At 43.3% G+C, this 17,933-nt stretch overlaps 1 protein-coding gene across 1 annotated transcript in view; it reads right to left on the bottom strand.

Moving 5' to 3' along the window:
• The window catches only part of ANTXR1 (ANTXR cell adhesion molecule 1), a 111,315-nt gene that overhangs the window by 52,120 nt on the left and 41,262 nt on the right, over positions 1–17,933 (bottom strand). The window contains exons 11-12 of the mRNA XM_056321710.1: positions 17,083–17,152; positions 16,716–16,794 (exon numbers count right to left, since the gene is read on the bottom strand). Coding sequence (XP_056177685.1) covers positions 16,716–16,794; positions 17,083–17,152 — 149 coding nt within the window. The remainder of the gene's footprint in view (positions 1–16,715; positions 16,795–17,082; positions 17,153–17,933) is intronic.

Raw genomic sequence — 17,933 nt, forward strand, 5'->3', positions numbered from 1 at the left:
TCTGCAGTCAGAAGCCATTGACTCTAGAAGATCCTTTCCTCTCTAACTGGGTACTTCCCCCATTTAAAAATGCATTTGCAATTCTCTGATATTGATTAACAATGCGAAGTGCTGCACAAGCCAGCTCAATACAGCAATCAAAACTGAATGTGCATTATTTCTTGCTGTTTAGATTTAACCCACACCAGATGTTCTTGGCTTCCTGAGGCATGCCAGCTTCCCTATACCGCTCCCCCGCAACGTCATCCTGTTCCGAGATAAGCAAGCAGGCAGTCCTGACTTAAGCCAGTTTGAGATGTTCTTGATCTAAGAGCTGGACATTTAACACACCCCCCACCCCCCCCCATCCAAGTGTCAAGATCACAATGCCAGATTAAGGACACATTCAAGAGCAGACTGACCCGTAGGATGGGAAAATTGGGTGCCTGCTTAAATCATTGTAATCCAATGGCCAGATGATCTCCCATCATACCATAATGGGAAGAATAATGGAAAAAAAAAAAAGTCAGGTTGAGAGCCGTTTCCAAACTCTCTTCTGGTGTTGAAGGGATTTCTGGAGAACTTGGATCAAGACAACCTGATCTTCAACACTTGGAAACAACAGAGGGGTAGTCCCCACAGGAGAAGGATTCACCAAAGGCACATCTGGAAATGGAACTTGGACCCCAACACAAAATAAAAGCTCATTTGAAAAGACAAAGCTGGACGCTTGATGCTTTTCCCCTAAACAGACAGCATAGTGTCATATCCATCATCTGCAAAATGGAACCTGCTGACATTCAACACTCTAGAAAACGTGATCCTGACTTTTTGCTGCCATGAAATTACAGAAGAAATAAGGCTTTTTATGTCTAACTGTTGTCTGCCCCTTTTTCCCCTATACTGAAACAAAAATTTTGTCATGAAGAATATCCTAAAATCAATTTGCAAAAATACAAACCAAATTAAAGTGGCCTTTTAGCTGTTTTCTTCAAACAGAATTCATCTTTACACACACACACACCCCCCAACAATCTGTAAAGAGCAATTACGTTACCCCAACACATCTGTTTCTCTGCAAGGCTGCTGATGTGGCCAGCTGGTATTCTGTGTATCACAGCAGCGAAAAGTCAGAGGACATAGAAGGGTTTGATTTACCAAATCTTACATTTCTCACTCAGGTAATGCCTCTTGCTAAAGCAAGCCTTGCCAGGCAAGTCTGCTGGAACAAGCCCTCTTCAGATATCAAAACCAGAACACTTCACCCCCTACCCCTCTCCCCACCCCCCCCAAAGAAATAATTCCTCGTTGGATTCATTCCTTTTCTTGTATTTGAACAAACATAAAAATATTCCAGACAAATATGAACTGGATTTTCTGGGTTCAGCCATAGCTACAAAGTGTCACACTGAGAGCCTTAAGCAGGAACGGCAAATCCTACCCTCATCTCCTCTGACTGGGCTGTCACCGCTGCAAATGGGGCTTTGAGGAAACCCTTGCAAGTCAGATCAGGATAAAGCATATATACACAATAAATCCTACTATAATGATCCAAAGCAGCTTGAACTCTGCTTTTGGTTTGTTTTATCTTTATTTTGTCAGCTTCTGCTAGAATTTAGCTATCATTCTGTGTAACAGCTATGGTTTTATACAGCTAGAACAATGCTTAGTTAGATACTGCCGCTTATCCAAGCTGAATAATAACCAAGCAGGAAAATACACCTGCTAAAATAGTTTGCAAAAGTTCCACTCACATTTTGAATGTCATTCTCCCAGTCATAGCTGGTTAAAAAGGGCTGAAGCATTTGAAATGCCTCGTTTTCATTCCATTATTTTTTTAATCAAAATTTGGAAGAACTATACAAATGCTCATGGAAACAGTGAACCATGGAACAATTCAATGAGCTGTGTTTAACGCTTACTGAACAAATGCTGTCAATTCAGACCAAGAAAACAACTTTCATTTTAAAGACCAAAAAAGAAGAATTTTAACACTGAACTCGTGAATTTTCCATTTAAAATATCTATAGAGACAAAGTGTGGCTAGCCGTGCACAGTTATCTGAAATCAGTGCTATTTTCCCACAGGGATTCATCCTGACTGCTTACACCAAGGTAAAACCGTGGTGCTTGTGGTCACAGTGAGATCAACAGCCTACAACTCCATCACACCTGAACGGCTGAGAAAAGCCAGGCAGCTAAGGTACTTGCCAGAGCCTCTGCCAAACGCCAAGTGTAAAACATCGGCAACTTATTCTTGACAGCTGTTGGAAGACCTAGGCAATGCCTGGAGTCATTTTGAAACGCCTTGCTATCTATCTAGAAACAGTAACGTATAAAAGAGCGGGCTCTTTGTGTGACCTTTCAAGGTGCTACACATCTGACATGCTAAAACTCTACCATGTAGATTTCAAAACAGATCGGCTGGTAGAGAACGCAAGGCAGCTGGGCCTTGAAGCCTCCTTTTCCCTGCCAGAGACCAACACGGTCAAGAAAACGCTACAGGTATCACCGGCAGTTAAAGAACAATGGAAAACAACCTCTGAAAGACATTATAAAATATAAAGATATCAATAAGCCTGAAGCAGAACATATTAGAGGCATTTCCTCATACATAGCTATATGTGTGTGCAAGGGGGGTGTGTGTGTATGTACATACATATGCTTTCACTCAGCAGTTACTTGGAACTGTTACGGACTGTGAGAAGCCAGACTGACTGAGGGGATCCTTCTGCGATGAGGCAGCAACCTGGCCCACCTCCTGGACCACAGATACTTCCAGAGAGAAGAGGGAAGGGATGGCAAAATCTCATCCAGTAAACAGCAGCGGCTATTTCCTTAATTCTACCCACAAACATTTGGATATGTGCTGTCCTTCAAAGGAACGCGCTCCTTCAAGGCACGCACGCAATCCCTGGGAAGATCCTATCAAGAAGAAGGTTAGTATAAACTAGGTGCATGCACATTCCTTTAATAGTCAGCGAACAGCGATGGCCACTGCAGTGATGGTCATGCCACAGAGGAAATGACTCATCCCCCAGAGTTCTTTTGCTGTTGCCTACTGAGATGGCTGCCCCAGGAAGCACGCACACAATATTTGGAGAGACAAAGCTAAAACAGAATCTGTGATATTAAGCTCCTATTTCTTCTTAGGCATCCTCAATACTTTTAACATAGAAACAAACATATACCAGTTCATAAACATAAAGGAGTTCATTGACATTTCAGTGGAACTATGGCTTGTTTCTGAGAGTTTTTCCAAAAATGCTACTGTGCACCAGATGGACATTTTTTGTTGTGCTTGAATTTGGTCTGGTTTGTGTTTTCCAATACTATTTTTGTTTAAGATTTTATTTCCTAGTTTCTCACTTTACTGCACTGGCATTTACAGCATACATTAGCTATTCCAGAAAGGTAACTTGGAATAACATTCCTAAAGTGCACAGACCCTCAAAAGCTTTGAATGCTGATGTTCAGGAGTGATGAATGAAGTACTAGGTGCATCTAATAAATGCACTCATGTGTTTTGGCTGACAAATTAACGCACCGTCGATTTATAGGGATCAGGAGGTGGGTAGCATGCATGCTTGTTACCACAGAAGTAAATGGATTTAACCTTAAACATGTGTTTAAATGTGCTGACTTCATGCTGTACCTAAGAGGGATGAACATGTATTAAATACATGCATCAAGCGCTTGGCTCTAGTAGGGCTTGAAGGCTGGGTTCAGTAAGAGGATTTAGTCCTAACTCCTACATACTTCACTGGAAAGTAAGAACCCTAAATATTCTGTTTAATCCAGTTCTGCACCCACTGCTTTAGCAAACAAAAGTGATGCACCCTACCAGCTGGCTGCTGTCAGGACTACAGGCAGCCTATCGTTCCCCTGTGTATGCAGAAGAGCTTGTGGGAGCCTTTCCAGCTCTTTACTGCAGCAGAGGACTTGGGGCTGTCCTGTAGCCCTGTGATGTCTCCACCAGGGCAGGCTGGAAAGCTGCTGTCATTACTGCTTCAGGGCTCGGAGTGTGGAACCATCCGCACTGCTACCAAGAACTGGGAGCAGTGGCATGAAGACAGCCATATAACCAAGCCTCGCTTCAGGGTGACTCCACAGTAATAATAACTCAAATAAACCTTAGGTGCTTTACAAAGAGGAGAAACATGGTTAATGTCATTCCAGAGACAGGGAAGATGGAATGGCTCCTGTATCCCAGTCCATTTTTACATTTTCCAAGCAGGAAGAGCAATAATATGCTGAAAGCCTTCAGAGGTGTTAGTAGGAAAAGAATGAAGTGCCTTTAAAAAGCTTTATGAAAATCTTGAGTACAGTTTTGAAGGGGCATCCAAAATCAGACAGAGGTTTTCTCCCGGCAGAGAAAGGAGAAAGAGTTTTAACATCCTTTAGTCAATAGGGGAGGGAAGACAAAGGATGACCCTGCCTTTTCACACCAGAGAGACTCTGGCAGCTTTTATTGTGAAGGAACCACTCTCTATTTCTCTCTATTTCTGCCTCTCCTGGGGACTCTCCCATCACAGCAATAGAAACTGATGTCTATAATTTATTTTATCACACACAGGAATTTCTTTTAATATAACAGAAAAATCTGGCCTAATTTCTAAAAGGAAATGAAAACTCAGTGAATGCACTGTTCTGCAATGCTAGCCTCTGATCGGCATCTATGCGAAGCTTCTTGAGTGGGAGCCAAGCTCAGCAGGGGATGCCAGCAAGAATGACCTGGTCTGGGTCAACCAGTGTAGGTGTTCTCAGCTTCTTTTTTCCAAGTTTACTGTGCTGTGAAATGAGTTGCCCCTCTGGGAGGGGCATCTGTTTCCCTCGTCTCCTTCCAGAGCTGAAAGGAGATGAGAGCACACTTAAAACCAGACTTCTGCAGCATCCTATGTTATTTGCTTTTCAGCCCAGTGTAAACACCAGTTGAAGGCTCGCATCACCATATGCTGTATAAACCCAGAGCAAGAGACAACCCTTGTCCTGAGAAGTTCACACTCCACACAGAGCAGGCAAACACATGGTGGGAAGGAGAAGTAATCATTACACCCACTGTTACAAGGAAAAATCTTTGGTCAGGGAAAACAATTCTCTAATACTTGATTGATGCTTATGAAAACAAGCTGAACTTTTCCTTCAGAAGAAATACTTAAAAATTTCCAGCTCAACAGAAGTGTTTGCAAGTTTTCTGAAAGGCAGATATGGCAAAACTGATGGTAGAATTCAAGTTCGTACAGTCCTTGGCTAGTGCTTCACAGGTAAGGCATAGCATCTGGATCCTGCAGTAAATACAATAGGATCTGGTGGGATAGCTTATCAAAAACCACATGACAAAACCCTGCAGACTGATGAGCTTTCCCTCTTCAGTTTTATATACGCTCCACCAGTGCTGGGATTCAGTAGTCTTCAGATGACAGGCGCCTCCCCATTCAGAGGTGCTGTGGTCCAAAAGCCTATGCTCTCCTCTCTGGTTTTCCAGCTCCCTTGAACATCCCATCTGGTTTGGTAAAATGCTCCAAATTCTTTTACTGTTTCTGACACAAAAGCTCCTGACCCCTGAATTTCACTGCCAAGAGACCTATTCTGAACCAAAGGCTAAAAACAGTGGTAAGACTTGGTGCCACTAAACGTCTGCTCAGATCTCTACTGGTCGTGCTATTACCTGCTAATCATCAAACTTCAGGTGTCACAATTTTAACAGCCTCACTGCAGGAAGCAGCAGAGATCAAAGGGAGCAGGGCTCCTTAGCTGCAAGCCTTCAGCATTCTAACCAAAGATGAGCATCTTAATAATCCCACCCTACAGTTACAGGCAGAGGTCACAGCATCTTGTGAGGCCTCAGACTTCATCCTGGAGGTGAGTGTGCAAGCCTCGGCTTTGTGGCTGCGACATCACATAGCCTGAAAATCCTGAAAATCAGCCAGCACGAAGGCAGAGGCCTCTGAGTGCTCTTTTCAGGTTCAATCTGCACACTCCCTTGCAATGAAATAATGCCAGCAGCTTAAGTGCTCCTCCTGACAGTGCACATTCAGTTATAGATATTTCTATTTTGACTGAGGAGGCACCAAGGAGCTTTATTCTGAAACAACCATCTCTTGTCATCACTTATAGCTAAACAACAAAACCTTTGAGGTGAAACTTAAGCAGTTATTTTGGTTTCCATTTGTGCCTGAAGACAGTCCTTAAAAAGAAGTATGTTAAATCCATTTCAGGAGGTGAATAGCAACTGGAATAATAGCAGACAAAATTCTGTGGAATTAGACTTTGTCAAAACAGCAACCATTTATGGCTTGACTTGGGTTTACTCCTTTGCAAGGCAGGAAAGAAAACAGCATGCTACAGCTCTGGAATGTCTTGCCTCTGTGCATGTTTATGAGATTTGTAGCATTTAACCAGCACTTAAATAAATAAATATTTTTTTAAAAAAAAGATATTTCAGGAGCACCTTCCTTGAGCTAACGCTCATGTACCTACCCCGCAAAGCTGAACAGGGGAAGTTCCTCACAGGCCATTCCAAACGGTTTGTCTGGAGTCTGACAAGTCTCAGAGCATGCCAGCATGACCTGAACCCACACAACAAGATGTGTTTGGGATAAGTTTCCTTCTGAAACTCAGTTTAAATTGAAATCACATTTTCAATGGAAAAACATTTCAATAAAATAAAATGTTTTGTTTCAAATGCACTGTTTCAAAGTGCTCTGTTTCAACTTAAATGAGTTTTACTGTTAGAGGTATACATGCATATAGAGATTATAGCATGTATTTTCTAGTTAATTTCAGCATTGGCACAGAAAAAAAGTCGCATACCCACAACCTATTTTGATGTTTCCAAATTAAAACTTTTCAGAACTTCCATTCTGTGATCCTGCCCCCACCTCAAATTTATTGGTCTCTTTCGTAAATCCCTACTTTCCAAACCATAGGAACATGCTGTTTGTAATATGCCTACCACACTTAAGGGTATTATAAAACAGCCTGTGTAGCAATGTTGGAGTGAAATAATCTCTGCACATTTAACTCTTCGGGTGACCTGCATTAGCCAAAACATTCACTGCCTATTATACTTGCAGCATAAAGCATGTAAGAACAATTTCTTTTAGAAACAAACCTGAAATCGTATGCCCTGGAGTTCCCACAGAGCAATACCTCAACTAATAATATACAGGTCAAGGGCCCTAGGAAAGTGCTCATTAAATTTACTCTGCAGTTTCATAAAGCCTCTATTGATACAATAGCACATGCACTTTAATTGCCTGCTGACTTAAGAACACTGATAACTAGCAGAGCCTTAATTGTGCAGCCCAGAACAAAGTCACAATTGAAAAAACCCTACTTTAGCACTGAATTACATTCCTTTTGAATTAAAAAAACCCCAAACCAACCTTCAGTGAAGGGCATCATTAGTTTTTACTACAAGCCTGCAGTGCTTTCTTGATTTTCTACCTATTTCTTTCTCCACATTTAAAGATCAAATCCATCCACTATTGTTTAACTCAAAGGTGTGAATTCCTTCAGCCTTTTGGATAGCCACAGGAAGAAAACCGAGGTACCTAGATGTAGTGAAGCTGTGCCAGTACCCACCTCCTTTTGTCAAATGCAAAACCTGTTGAGGTTAAGAGACCAAATTCTCCTTTTTAACTGATTTCAATGGCTCCTGCACCCTCGCAACTGGAAATGTGAGACCAGAGGGGCTGTCTCTTTCCAGAATGGCAGGCCTTTTCCCCACCTGTCACCCCACTGGTCATCCCAAGCCATTTATTACGGGTTGCCACCAAGACAACTGCTTCACTGTGAGATAACCCATTCTCTAATCTGCCTATGCAAGAGTTTCTCTTCCCCAAGTTACTGTCAGGTGCAATAAGCCACTGCATCCATTCACTTCCACACGAATTGTTTCAAGAAGCCCCTTTTCCACAGCCAGGGACTGGCTTGGCCCAACTGCTAGCCAGCAGCTCTCCTCTGGTTTCCAAACCCCTAGATTATCACACAGTCCTATCTCGGACTGTGGAAGGGCTAACTGCCCAGCAGTGTGCTTAACCACCTTGTCACCTTTCCATCCAAAAGTGATTTTGGAGCACCAGCATGTCAGGCAAGGAGGGGCCGGTACCTACTGGCACTGGGTAGGACCCCAGCTTACGAGGGCAAGCCCAGCTTAGGCACTGCATATGCCTCCCAAATGCAGTTGCTTTCCCAGAGCTGCCCTGACTCAAAATGTCCCTTTTGAGCTGAAAGACGCTCCTTTTTAGAAGCATAATTCCCCTAGCCCTCCTCCTGAATGAACAGGGTGTGACCTGGGAAGACATCCACTGTGAACTGGATACACACAGCAAATAAAATCGAGCTTCAGTCAATGCTAGTCTAAGGCAAGTCTAACATCTTGCCACAGAAACGTTCTCCCAGCCCATGTTTGGGTATCTCCATTGTCTCACCTTCTTGCAAAGAAGCACCACGTGTTTCACTAGGTGATACAGGGAGCACAGCAATATCACCTAGCGATGCTCCTTCCAACTGAGAACTGCCCAGGAAGACCTGGTTTACACTGTCACTGCAGCCCTGCAGTTTTCACCTCCCAGTTATGAGTCTTAGAGTTGCTAGTGCAAGAGGTCATTAGTAGTTTTTCCTCTTCTGGGAGCATTTTAGAAAATGAACAAAGACTTATTTTAATTCTCGTCCTGGCTTCTCTCCGAAATGCTCTCTTTTTTCACTGAAGAACTTGGCAGCAGCCCTCCAAGTCCACAGAGCAGGACTGACTTCCTGCCTCTAAATGCTGCCTTGTAAATTATTTCCTCTGTTGTACACTCCTGTGTCCTGACAATGCTTGGTGTGCAACCTGCTCTGTGCACATCAGCATGTGTACAAAATCATAAAGCGGTATTTAATACTTTCTCTCTCTTTCACTTCTTCAAACTCTCCAACACAAGAAGGGATTTACTCCCGTTCCTAAAAGCTTCCCAACTCCACCAGCCGTTACTTGCTCATTCTCCTTCAAGCAGTGGGAAATCCACGGCAACATACACTCCCAAGGCATTAATGGTGTAAATGCTGGCAACACACACTGCGTTCATACCACTAAAGCCTGATGTGGGGCAGCTTTGCCTATGAGCTTGGTGGCAGGTTCAGACTAACAGCTGGGGAAGAAGAAATAACTTTTGGGTTTTAGTCTTAGCACTAGTGGAAGCTGAGAATGCTCAGTTCCCATTGCATTTGTGTCCTATGCTGTATATTATTGCTGTTACAAGATAGGATTTTTATGCTTAGCAAACTATATCTCTTGGTGCTTTCAAATATCACAGGCCCACTGACTTCAGTAGAATGAAACTACTTCTTAAACTCTCATCATTAATTATCTGCCACCCAATTAAGACATTCTAGTCAGATAAAAGGTAGAAAGTGTGCGACCACGCAGTAACACCTGCAGCAACGTAATCGTCAACTTCCAGACTGGGACTAGAGGCTACGTTAATCTTTATTTTCTGCCTTAGTGTCTCGTTTGTAAATGCAGGCACATGTAAAAAAATATAAAAAACTAGTATTAAAAGCTAAGGGAGAGGAAACCTATCATGGCAACAAGAATTCTGTCTTTCATGGCACATGAAAATATACTGTTCACGTACCGTGAAGTCACACCTAATGTGTTTCTGAAGATTATCGCAATCTCTGACAGCTCCACTGAGTTGCTGGGTACCTTGGACCTCGGGTAGCCTACTGCACAGATACCTCCGCCAGGGAGAGCAAAGGCACCTCCTTCACCTGCAGAGCAGCCCCGCCAGCCCACGCTGGGAGATGAGGCCTTTCCCAGGCACTGGAAAGCTGAGCATGCCTGGCTGCCAGCAAGAGCACTGAACATTTGAAGTCAATAGCCTTGCTGCAAGGACTTGAACACTAACGATGTGGGGGCAGGGTCTGTCTTTGTCTTCTGTGGTTACGCAGCACCTGGAGTAAGTCAGATCCATCGTGTGACTGCAGTATGAAGGCCAAATAAGAAAGAATATCAGCACGGTGGGGTGCGTCTGTGTGTCCATCTGTCCCAGAAGGGGCCTCTGTCTAATCTGAGTCAAGCAGAGACAGATAGTGACAAGTTCTGATAACTAGACGTTACCTATAACCAAAATAGCTCCTTGAGGCTCAGAAATGGAAGGCCCAGTTGCTAAGCAGATGCCCAGGACACATTCACAAGCCTCCTAAAGAATGCTTGCCAGGGTAATCTCCTCCTGAAATCTCAGTCCAAGGAGTCACACCTGACTCCAAGGGTTGGAGAGAGGCTTTTAAATCCACATTGGATTCTATAGAGAAGAGATTACCTTGTCCAAAAGAACACAGGGGAACAAGCCCACTTTTCTCTGGGCCAGTGTAATGCCACAGCCTTAAGGGCGTTTCTTTAGAAGTGATGCCTCACGATGCCTTGCCCCTAATGGGTGCGTGGCCTTGGCAGCCTTCACTATTCAGGGCTGCCATTTAGCATCTTCTGCCAGCAGCAGAGGAACCTGGACATCCCTGCCTGGTTTTGCTCCTTTTTGTTTAGGTAATGCAATAACAACGCAGCCTCACTGCCCTCTGCATGGAAGGAGGGATTCCTTTCCCCACAGAGAACTTGACAGTGAAAGAAAAACATTATTTAAAAGGTATAGATATTGAAAAAACAACTTCAGAGCAATACATTAGTAACTCCCTGTGCTGGTTTTGGTTGGGGCAAAGTTAATTTTCTTCATAGTAGCTAGTATGTGGCTGTGTTTCGGATTTGTGCTGGAAACAGTGTTGAAAATATAGAGATGTTTTCATTATTGCCAAGCAGTGCTTAATAGTGTCAAGGCCTTATCAGCTTCTCACCCCACCCCACCAGTGAGTAGGCTGGAGGGGGCACAAGAGGTTGGGGGCGAACACAGTTGGGACAGCTGACCCCAGCTGACGGAAGGGATATGACCAAGGGAGACCGTACGATGTCACGCTCAGCATATAAAGCTGGGGGAAGGAGGAGGAAGTTTGGGGGGGACCCATTCAGAGTGATGGTGTTTGTCTTCCCAGGTCATTGTTACATGTGACAGAGCCCTGCTCTCCTGGAGATGGCTGAACACCCGCCTGCCAATGGGACGCGGTGAATGAATTCCTTGGTTTTATTTGCTTGTGTGTGCAGCTTTTGCTTTACCTATTAAACTGTCTTTATTTCAACCCGCAAGTTTTCTTACTTCTACCGTTCCGATTCTCTCTCCCATCCCACTGCGGGGGGAGTAAGCAAGCAGCTGTGTAGGGCTTAGTTCCGGCTGGAGTTAAAGCACAACACTCTGCAAGACAAGCAAGCCAAGAGACAAATTCATCAAATATTTCCAGCCAGCTGAGCTTTATCATACTGGAGATGCTGGCATCTTATCCTCCAGCTAAGCATATAAACAGCATGCTGTCTCCCAACCTTAAGAACACTCATTCCAGCCATTCCCGTTCTGTTGGAGTAGCTGCCAGTGGTCAAATAACACCCTAAATTACACTCAGGACAGCCCTGTCTTAGTTTAACTGGGTAATATGTAAAGTTAGTGGGGCGCAGGATTAAACTTCTGTCTGCAGCCCCTGATTTACACAGTGTTACCCTCTAGCTTCTGAAATAAACCCGGCCACTGTTAGCAGCTTTACCAGAAGCCATTCAGTAATCCTCAGTCTGGGGTGTGCAGTCAGCAAAATCTCTGAATGAAAAATAGTCTTGCCCATCCACAGAGAGGGCACAAGCAAGCTTCACATTTACTTGTAGTACCATTCTGCCCTAAGCTAGAGGGTTTCATCTGCATGCCATAATTTAATAAAACAAATGCTTTGCCCAACCACAAAAGCTCCTGTGTCTGGCCCATTTTGGACAGATAAACAGAAGTCACTGCATTCACCCAACAAGCAAACCCCCTTTTTGTCCACGGAGCTCCTTACTGATGACAAGCCCCTGCCTGGTGAGCCCAGCTCTGAGACTGCTGCTGGCACCCTGCAAGGGTGGGCAGGACACAGACCTCCCAATTCTGTCCACCTTGAAGTACGTGCCTCTTCTTGCCCTGCACCACCTGGGGGACTGAGAGAGGATCTGTGAGAATGCATGCAGCAGCTCCTGACCACCTGTGGGGATGTGATTAGTTGGGGTAGGCTTGTTTTATAATCTCAAAGCAGTGGGTGCAATATCCTGGTCTCTCCCCAGCATCCTTTTATTTTCCTCTCCTGACAGACAGATACATGCTCTGATACTTTGTCATCTTGGGGGCATCTGGCATTGTGCAGCCAGGTTTCCCTTTATATCTGAAAGCCACCAAAACCAGCAGAAAAACCAAGATGGTAACAAACCACCACAAAAGCACTATTGCCGTGGAACTAACATGAAGGTGGGAGAGGGAGCGGCATTCACCAAAACAAAAAAAAAAATTCTCCTCTACTAACCTGGTTCTACCTGTTTTTCTTTCTTTCATTCTTCTTTGAGGTAAAGACTGCACTCTGAAAACCGAGCAGTCCCACACAATTCCACAGTCAATGCTTTTTACCATCTCCAGAAAATGACAATTCCACCTTTAACTAAAGACCACCCCTGCACGAGATCGGGGAGTCAAGCTTTGTTCTGACTGATACTTCTTTATACCTCAGACCAGCCTTGCATTTGGAGTTTCATTTGTTGGATGGGCAAATTCTGGACTGATACATATCACAAGGGATTTAAAAGGGCCTCCTTTGTGTAATCAACCCTCTTGCCTCTAAAAACTCATATTGAAAAGCCCAAGGAAGAAAAACAAAATAAAATACCCAAAGACCTCCTATGGACAGCTTCATACCTCAGGCTTGAAAGTAACTGGGCCAACAGAGAAGAATTTTGATTCCTTTTTTAAATGGAGATTTTGTTCCACCTGATCCAGCTGAGATCACTTTTATATGACTACAAGTCTTCCCAAAATGTACTTTAAAAGGGAAATGCTGAAAGATCCTCTGCAACAAAAGCATCTTTACAAGTCTCTCCCATGCCGCCTTCTGTTTTCTTTTGTTAAATAAAAAAATCAATTACCTTTCAACGGAGAGGAGAGAACTGCAGAGAAGTACCCGGAAAGCCTGGAGACGTACCTGGAAAGCCTGGAGACTTGCTTTAAAAGATTTAAAAACTGCTGGCAATTTTATCTTGGGAATCTAAACCAGCAGCTCCTTGAGTCCCATGGAAAATGAGGTATAAAAGGATATACAGTCATGCCTGTACTCTGATATTGGAAAGCACAGGCGATTAAGCAAAGGGCAGAATACGACAGAAGCCTAGCAGTTCAATTTCTGACAAACCTTGCACTTTTTTTTGGGGCTGCAAACCTTGAAGCCTGCCACGCTTCAGGATGCAGAGAGCTAGGGAAGACGAGAAGTCCCTCAAAGCACAACAGACACCTGAAGTCCAGACAAGTAGATTCCAAAGTGTCCAGATTTGAAAGCATAGGGAGAAGCTCTAAGGCTGTTTTAGCTGTACGTTTGACTCCTTTAAACAAAATAGAAAACCCAAAACCCCAACCAGCTTTCAGTGAGGTCTAATTTGCTGTTGACAGATTTGACAGCTAGTATCGCTTAATGCTGGAAAGTAAGATGTATTTAAGTGTCCCTCAGACTAAGAAGGAGATTAAGTCAGTCATTACTTATGCCTTCATTCCTAACTTTCCCATGTTTTCTCCTCCTTGAAATCCTATAGCAGATTTTACACCTCAAGTGGAAAAAGTGCAAATAATCACTTTGGTTAGGCAGTATGGGCTCAAGCAAAAGCTCTGTCTGTTCCCAGAGGGAGTGAGTTTATCCTAGAGAGGTATGTGCATTACCACATTCAGAGACATAAACCAGTGACATTTCCTAAAGGGGACAGGCCCACAGAACACTTTCTGCCACACATTCAGTATTTAAATATGAAGGCAGCATATTAGCTGCAAAAAGTGAAAAGCACTTTTAACCTCACAAAAATGACAGCACCGGGCAAGGTAAAAAAATCCCAGCATGCCACTTTCAGCATCTGGCAATTGGTGAGAGAAACCACAATGAGAGCACAGGAGTACTAAGTCCTCTTCCCTCCTCGCTTCTGGCAGCCACAGGAGTCCGGTCTTGCTGAGTTATAGCAGTGAAGCCACAATGTGCCTCTAGAAAAGGCAAAGGCTTTGATCCCTTGTTGCTTTCCAAAAGTGACCCATCTGTTTCCTATCTTCTAGAGTTTTCACTGCTCAATAAAACTGACCTTCATTTAGCTGCCTCATTCCTAGGAGTCTTAAGATATTTAACAAAGGTCAGCACCTATGCTAGCACAAAACAGCTTTGCCCAATTAACCTATGAGAAATTGGCCCAGTTTCCTTACCATAAAAACCTACACTAAAATTTTTGCCAGCTAGGGTGATAAAAAAAGCTTATGAGATAGTTCAATGCCTAGGTTCTATTTGTTCCAGTCCTCAAATACCTACATTTGTAACTTAGGAGTCAAAGTCCAACTGACTTTTCTGATTATTCATTTTTGGTCTTTACTTGCTGGGATTGGAGCTGTCTGCTTTAGCTATGCTCTTACTTGAATTTTCTTCCCTAGATTATCTCCAGACAGTCCTTGAAAATGGGTAGTTCATAGAACAGGTCAGGTATTGTTTATAAGGAAAATGGGATCTTTGCAGATTCTTTACATGTTGCATAGGAAGGTTTTTTTGTAGAGCTTCACAGGAAAATAAAGAAATGGAAAGCTTATGAGGCCATCAAGCCACTTGCTTTGTTCCTTCTCCCATTAAATACCATTTCTGGAGTGGAACGAGACTGGGTTCAAGGCATTTGCATCAAAGCGAGTGTGGGGCTGCCACGTTAAGTCACTGCTGATGGCCATCTGGGAAGCTTCTTGAAGACAACACTCCAGACCTCTTTCCAAACCTGATAATTTCTGAAATATAGTGCAGAGAGGAAACCGAAAGCACTGATTGTTCATTTGCACACAGGGAAGAAAACCCTAGATTTTTTCCCTGCTTGTTACCATCACTTCATTCCACAGCTTTCTGACTGTCCCATTTCAGCTGCAGTTCTTCAAACAGACCTAACTTGCAGGTCTGAAGTCAATTAAACAAGTCATTTGGTGCACATTTTGTATACGGGTATTTCCAGGACCGAAGTCCTTGTAACCTTAATTAAAGAGAGGATTATAGTCTCGGTAAACAGTTCCATCTTTAAAAGGAACTTGGAAAAAACAAACACTACTACAAAGGCAAAATGTCTGTTTACCCAGAAGAAGCCTCCTCGATTACTGAAGCCTGCAATATAATTATCAAAGCAGCCAATGAACGTCACTGCCTCTAGGTCTGGATGTAGGTTCTGAATTGGAATTCTGGCTGCTTAGAGGCACTGCAAATCCAGTTTCGCAGTCTGGAGGCATTACAGTAGTAGGTGCTGCCATCAGACATAGGCATTTTTGAAGGTTTTCTTGCAGCTATTAAGACAATAGAAAAGGAATAGCTATTTCATCTCCTATAATCTAGAAATAATAATTGTATCCCCAGAAGAAAGCAGATCAGGAAGGAATAATTTTTCTCTAAGAGTTCTTTCCCAGGTCTTGCCTCATGATCAAAACATACCAAAATATTCCTGTAATTTGCTGACAAAATGCAAATACATTTTTGCCAGTGAGCAAAGAGAACCTGAACTAAAAAATTAACTATTAAAATAAACTCCCTTCTTTAAAGGCATAATTAAGTCTTTGTAAGTTTTGGAATATAACCCCTCATGTAAGCTCTGAAAACTGTCTCTCCATACAATCTTGCCCTTGTTGAACAAGTATCAAGACCAAGTGACATAAAAGACTTCCTTCATCTTGTGCATCAGCCCTTGGGGACCACAGAGCACTTCTGGTAATCTGATGTTATACAGCTTCACCTTCCAGTTATTCTGTATGGAAACACAATGTGCCTTTCCTGGGTAGGGAGAAAAGCAGAGTCTTTCTGGCAAGACTACTCTGGTTTCCCAAAAAATAGTTTAAGTCAGTACACAGGAGTAGTAAAGCAGCACCTCAACCATTCCCTGTATGGAAGATAGGCCTTCCCATGAATAATGCTGAAGCATGAAGGACTTCTCTGAACTGCAGGTGAATTCCTCCACTACCTCCTTTAGCACAAGTCATTTCATACTCTATTCCCATCAGCCATGACTTAACAGAGGCAGCATCTTCAGCAATACCATGAATTATAATGGCTTCATCATCCTTTGCCTGATTCCACCAGAGACTGAGTGCAGCAATTCACGGCTGGCAACGAAAGATGCCAGCCGTAAGCCAGCTACTTCAGTGGAGAATCTCCCACGTTATTTTTGGCAACCATACTGGTTTCCAGACAAAGGTTGTGATCACAACTGCCATACGCTCTTCACAATTAGCAGCACCATTGTTGTAGAGGAAACAGGCTAGCTAACAAAGCCAGCAGACCTGCTTCTTGTTCACCGTGCAGTGAGTATAGGTACCTCCAGGCCGCTGGCTGCTGCTGCTAGACCTGTTCTGGTCTGCATCTTACAGCAGATACAGTCTGAGGTGTTTACTGGAGACTCAAGAGCTTTGCCACATTACAGCACACACGATACACAAAATATTGTATTTACCAAACTCATAAGCTCACCTTTAAAAAAGGGAAACAGGTTCTTTGTACACCAAACTTACTCAACTTGGAAGCTCTAATACCAGTATAACAAACATCTGTGTTTAAGTGCCACTATCCCACTGAATCATTTTAGGCACATGAATTGAAACTTACACAGTGTGTGCTGGAGATGATGACGGAGCTAGAGATGAAGCTCAGACCATCGTTCATACTGACTTGAAGAGCTGCTTCCCTAGAAAAAAACCCACAAGAGACAAGTCAGGCCAGCTAGCCCACAATCCTCTACTAGATTATATCCTCTAGAACATGGGCTCCTGATGCACAGAAAAGCCTTTTGTACAGGTTAATTCACACTGATGGTGCTCTCTCCCTTGTGCTCCAATGCAAACTGCCAATTAACCCGACAAGCACCAGAGACACCAGAATTAGAGGCCTATAGCAACAACAGAATATAGTGAGATGATGCAGACTTATTTTCCCACAGGCAAAGTAAATACTTGAGTATGTAGAGAAAACGTACATGCCAACTTCTCGTAGCACAGGTGCTGGGCAGAGTAGGTAGGTATCTTCCACTACAAAAGGCTTCTCATCTGGAAAAAAATAAATATTGGGATTTATTACCAGATCAGTAATACAAGTCTCAAAGACCAAACTTAAATAAAGTTTTTCCTTGCTCTCAATACATAAACAAGATAAAACACTGTGTGAGGGATAAAAATCTACTGCACAGCAGTTGTTCGGAGGTAACTGTAGGCATGCTTTTAGCCCATGAATTTACAGAGTAAATGCAGAGTAACTGCAGATACCCTGCACCTCAGGGGAAAAAAAAAATTAAAATTCAACACCTTACATTTACCTGCCTTGAGAAAGATGAGGAAATGTGGCACCTCACCCTTGTTCCTCATTTCTTTGCAGAGCCCTTGTGAAAACAGTCTTGTGTTCAGGCTGCCATAGCAAGCTCTCATTCTCACTGTGAAATGTCGCTTCACAAAGCCCGTTGTGCCATTGTTTCTACAAAAGGGCTGAGGACTGCCTGCCCCTGCAGAGCTGAACACCTCGGGGCTCTGCACCACCTGTTACTCACATCTTGCATGCAGCACCTTCGCTGTTCCTACAGCTGCTCCGTGCTGTTGAAATCTACCATGCCACATAGCCGAGCCACAACAAAACTGAAGATACAAAGCTTTTTTTGAATGGTCACAGTAAATTATCACAGCCACTCCATACAGGAGACCAGATGGAGCTGCAACAGATTACATATAATTGGAAATAGCTGAGTTAAGAAAATTGTATATTATGGGAAATTTTGTACTTCAGGGCAGATTCGACTGAACCTAAATTAAAACTTCCAACCTGAATTATAGTATGCTT

The sequence above is a fragment of the Falco biarmicus genome, chromosome 18 (genome assembly GCF_023638135.1).
Source record: "Falco biarmicus isolate bFalBia1 chromosome 18, bFalBia1.pri, whole genome shotgun sequence".
In the NCBI taxonomy this organism is placed as follows: Eukaryota; Metazoa; Chordata; class Aves; order Falconiformes; family Falconidae; genus Falco; species Falco biarmicus.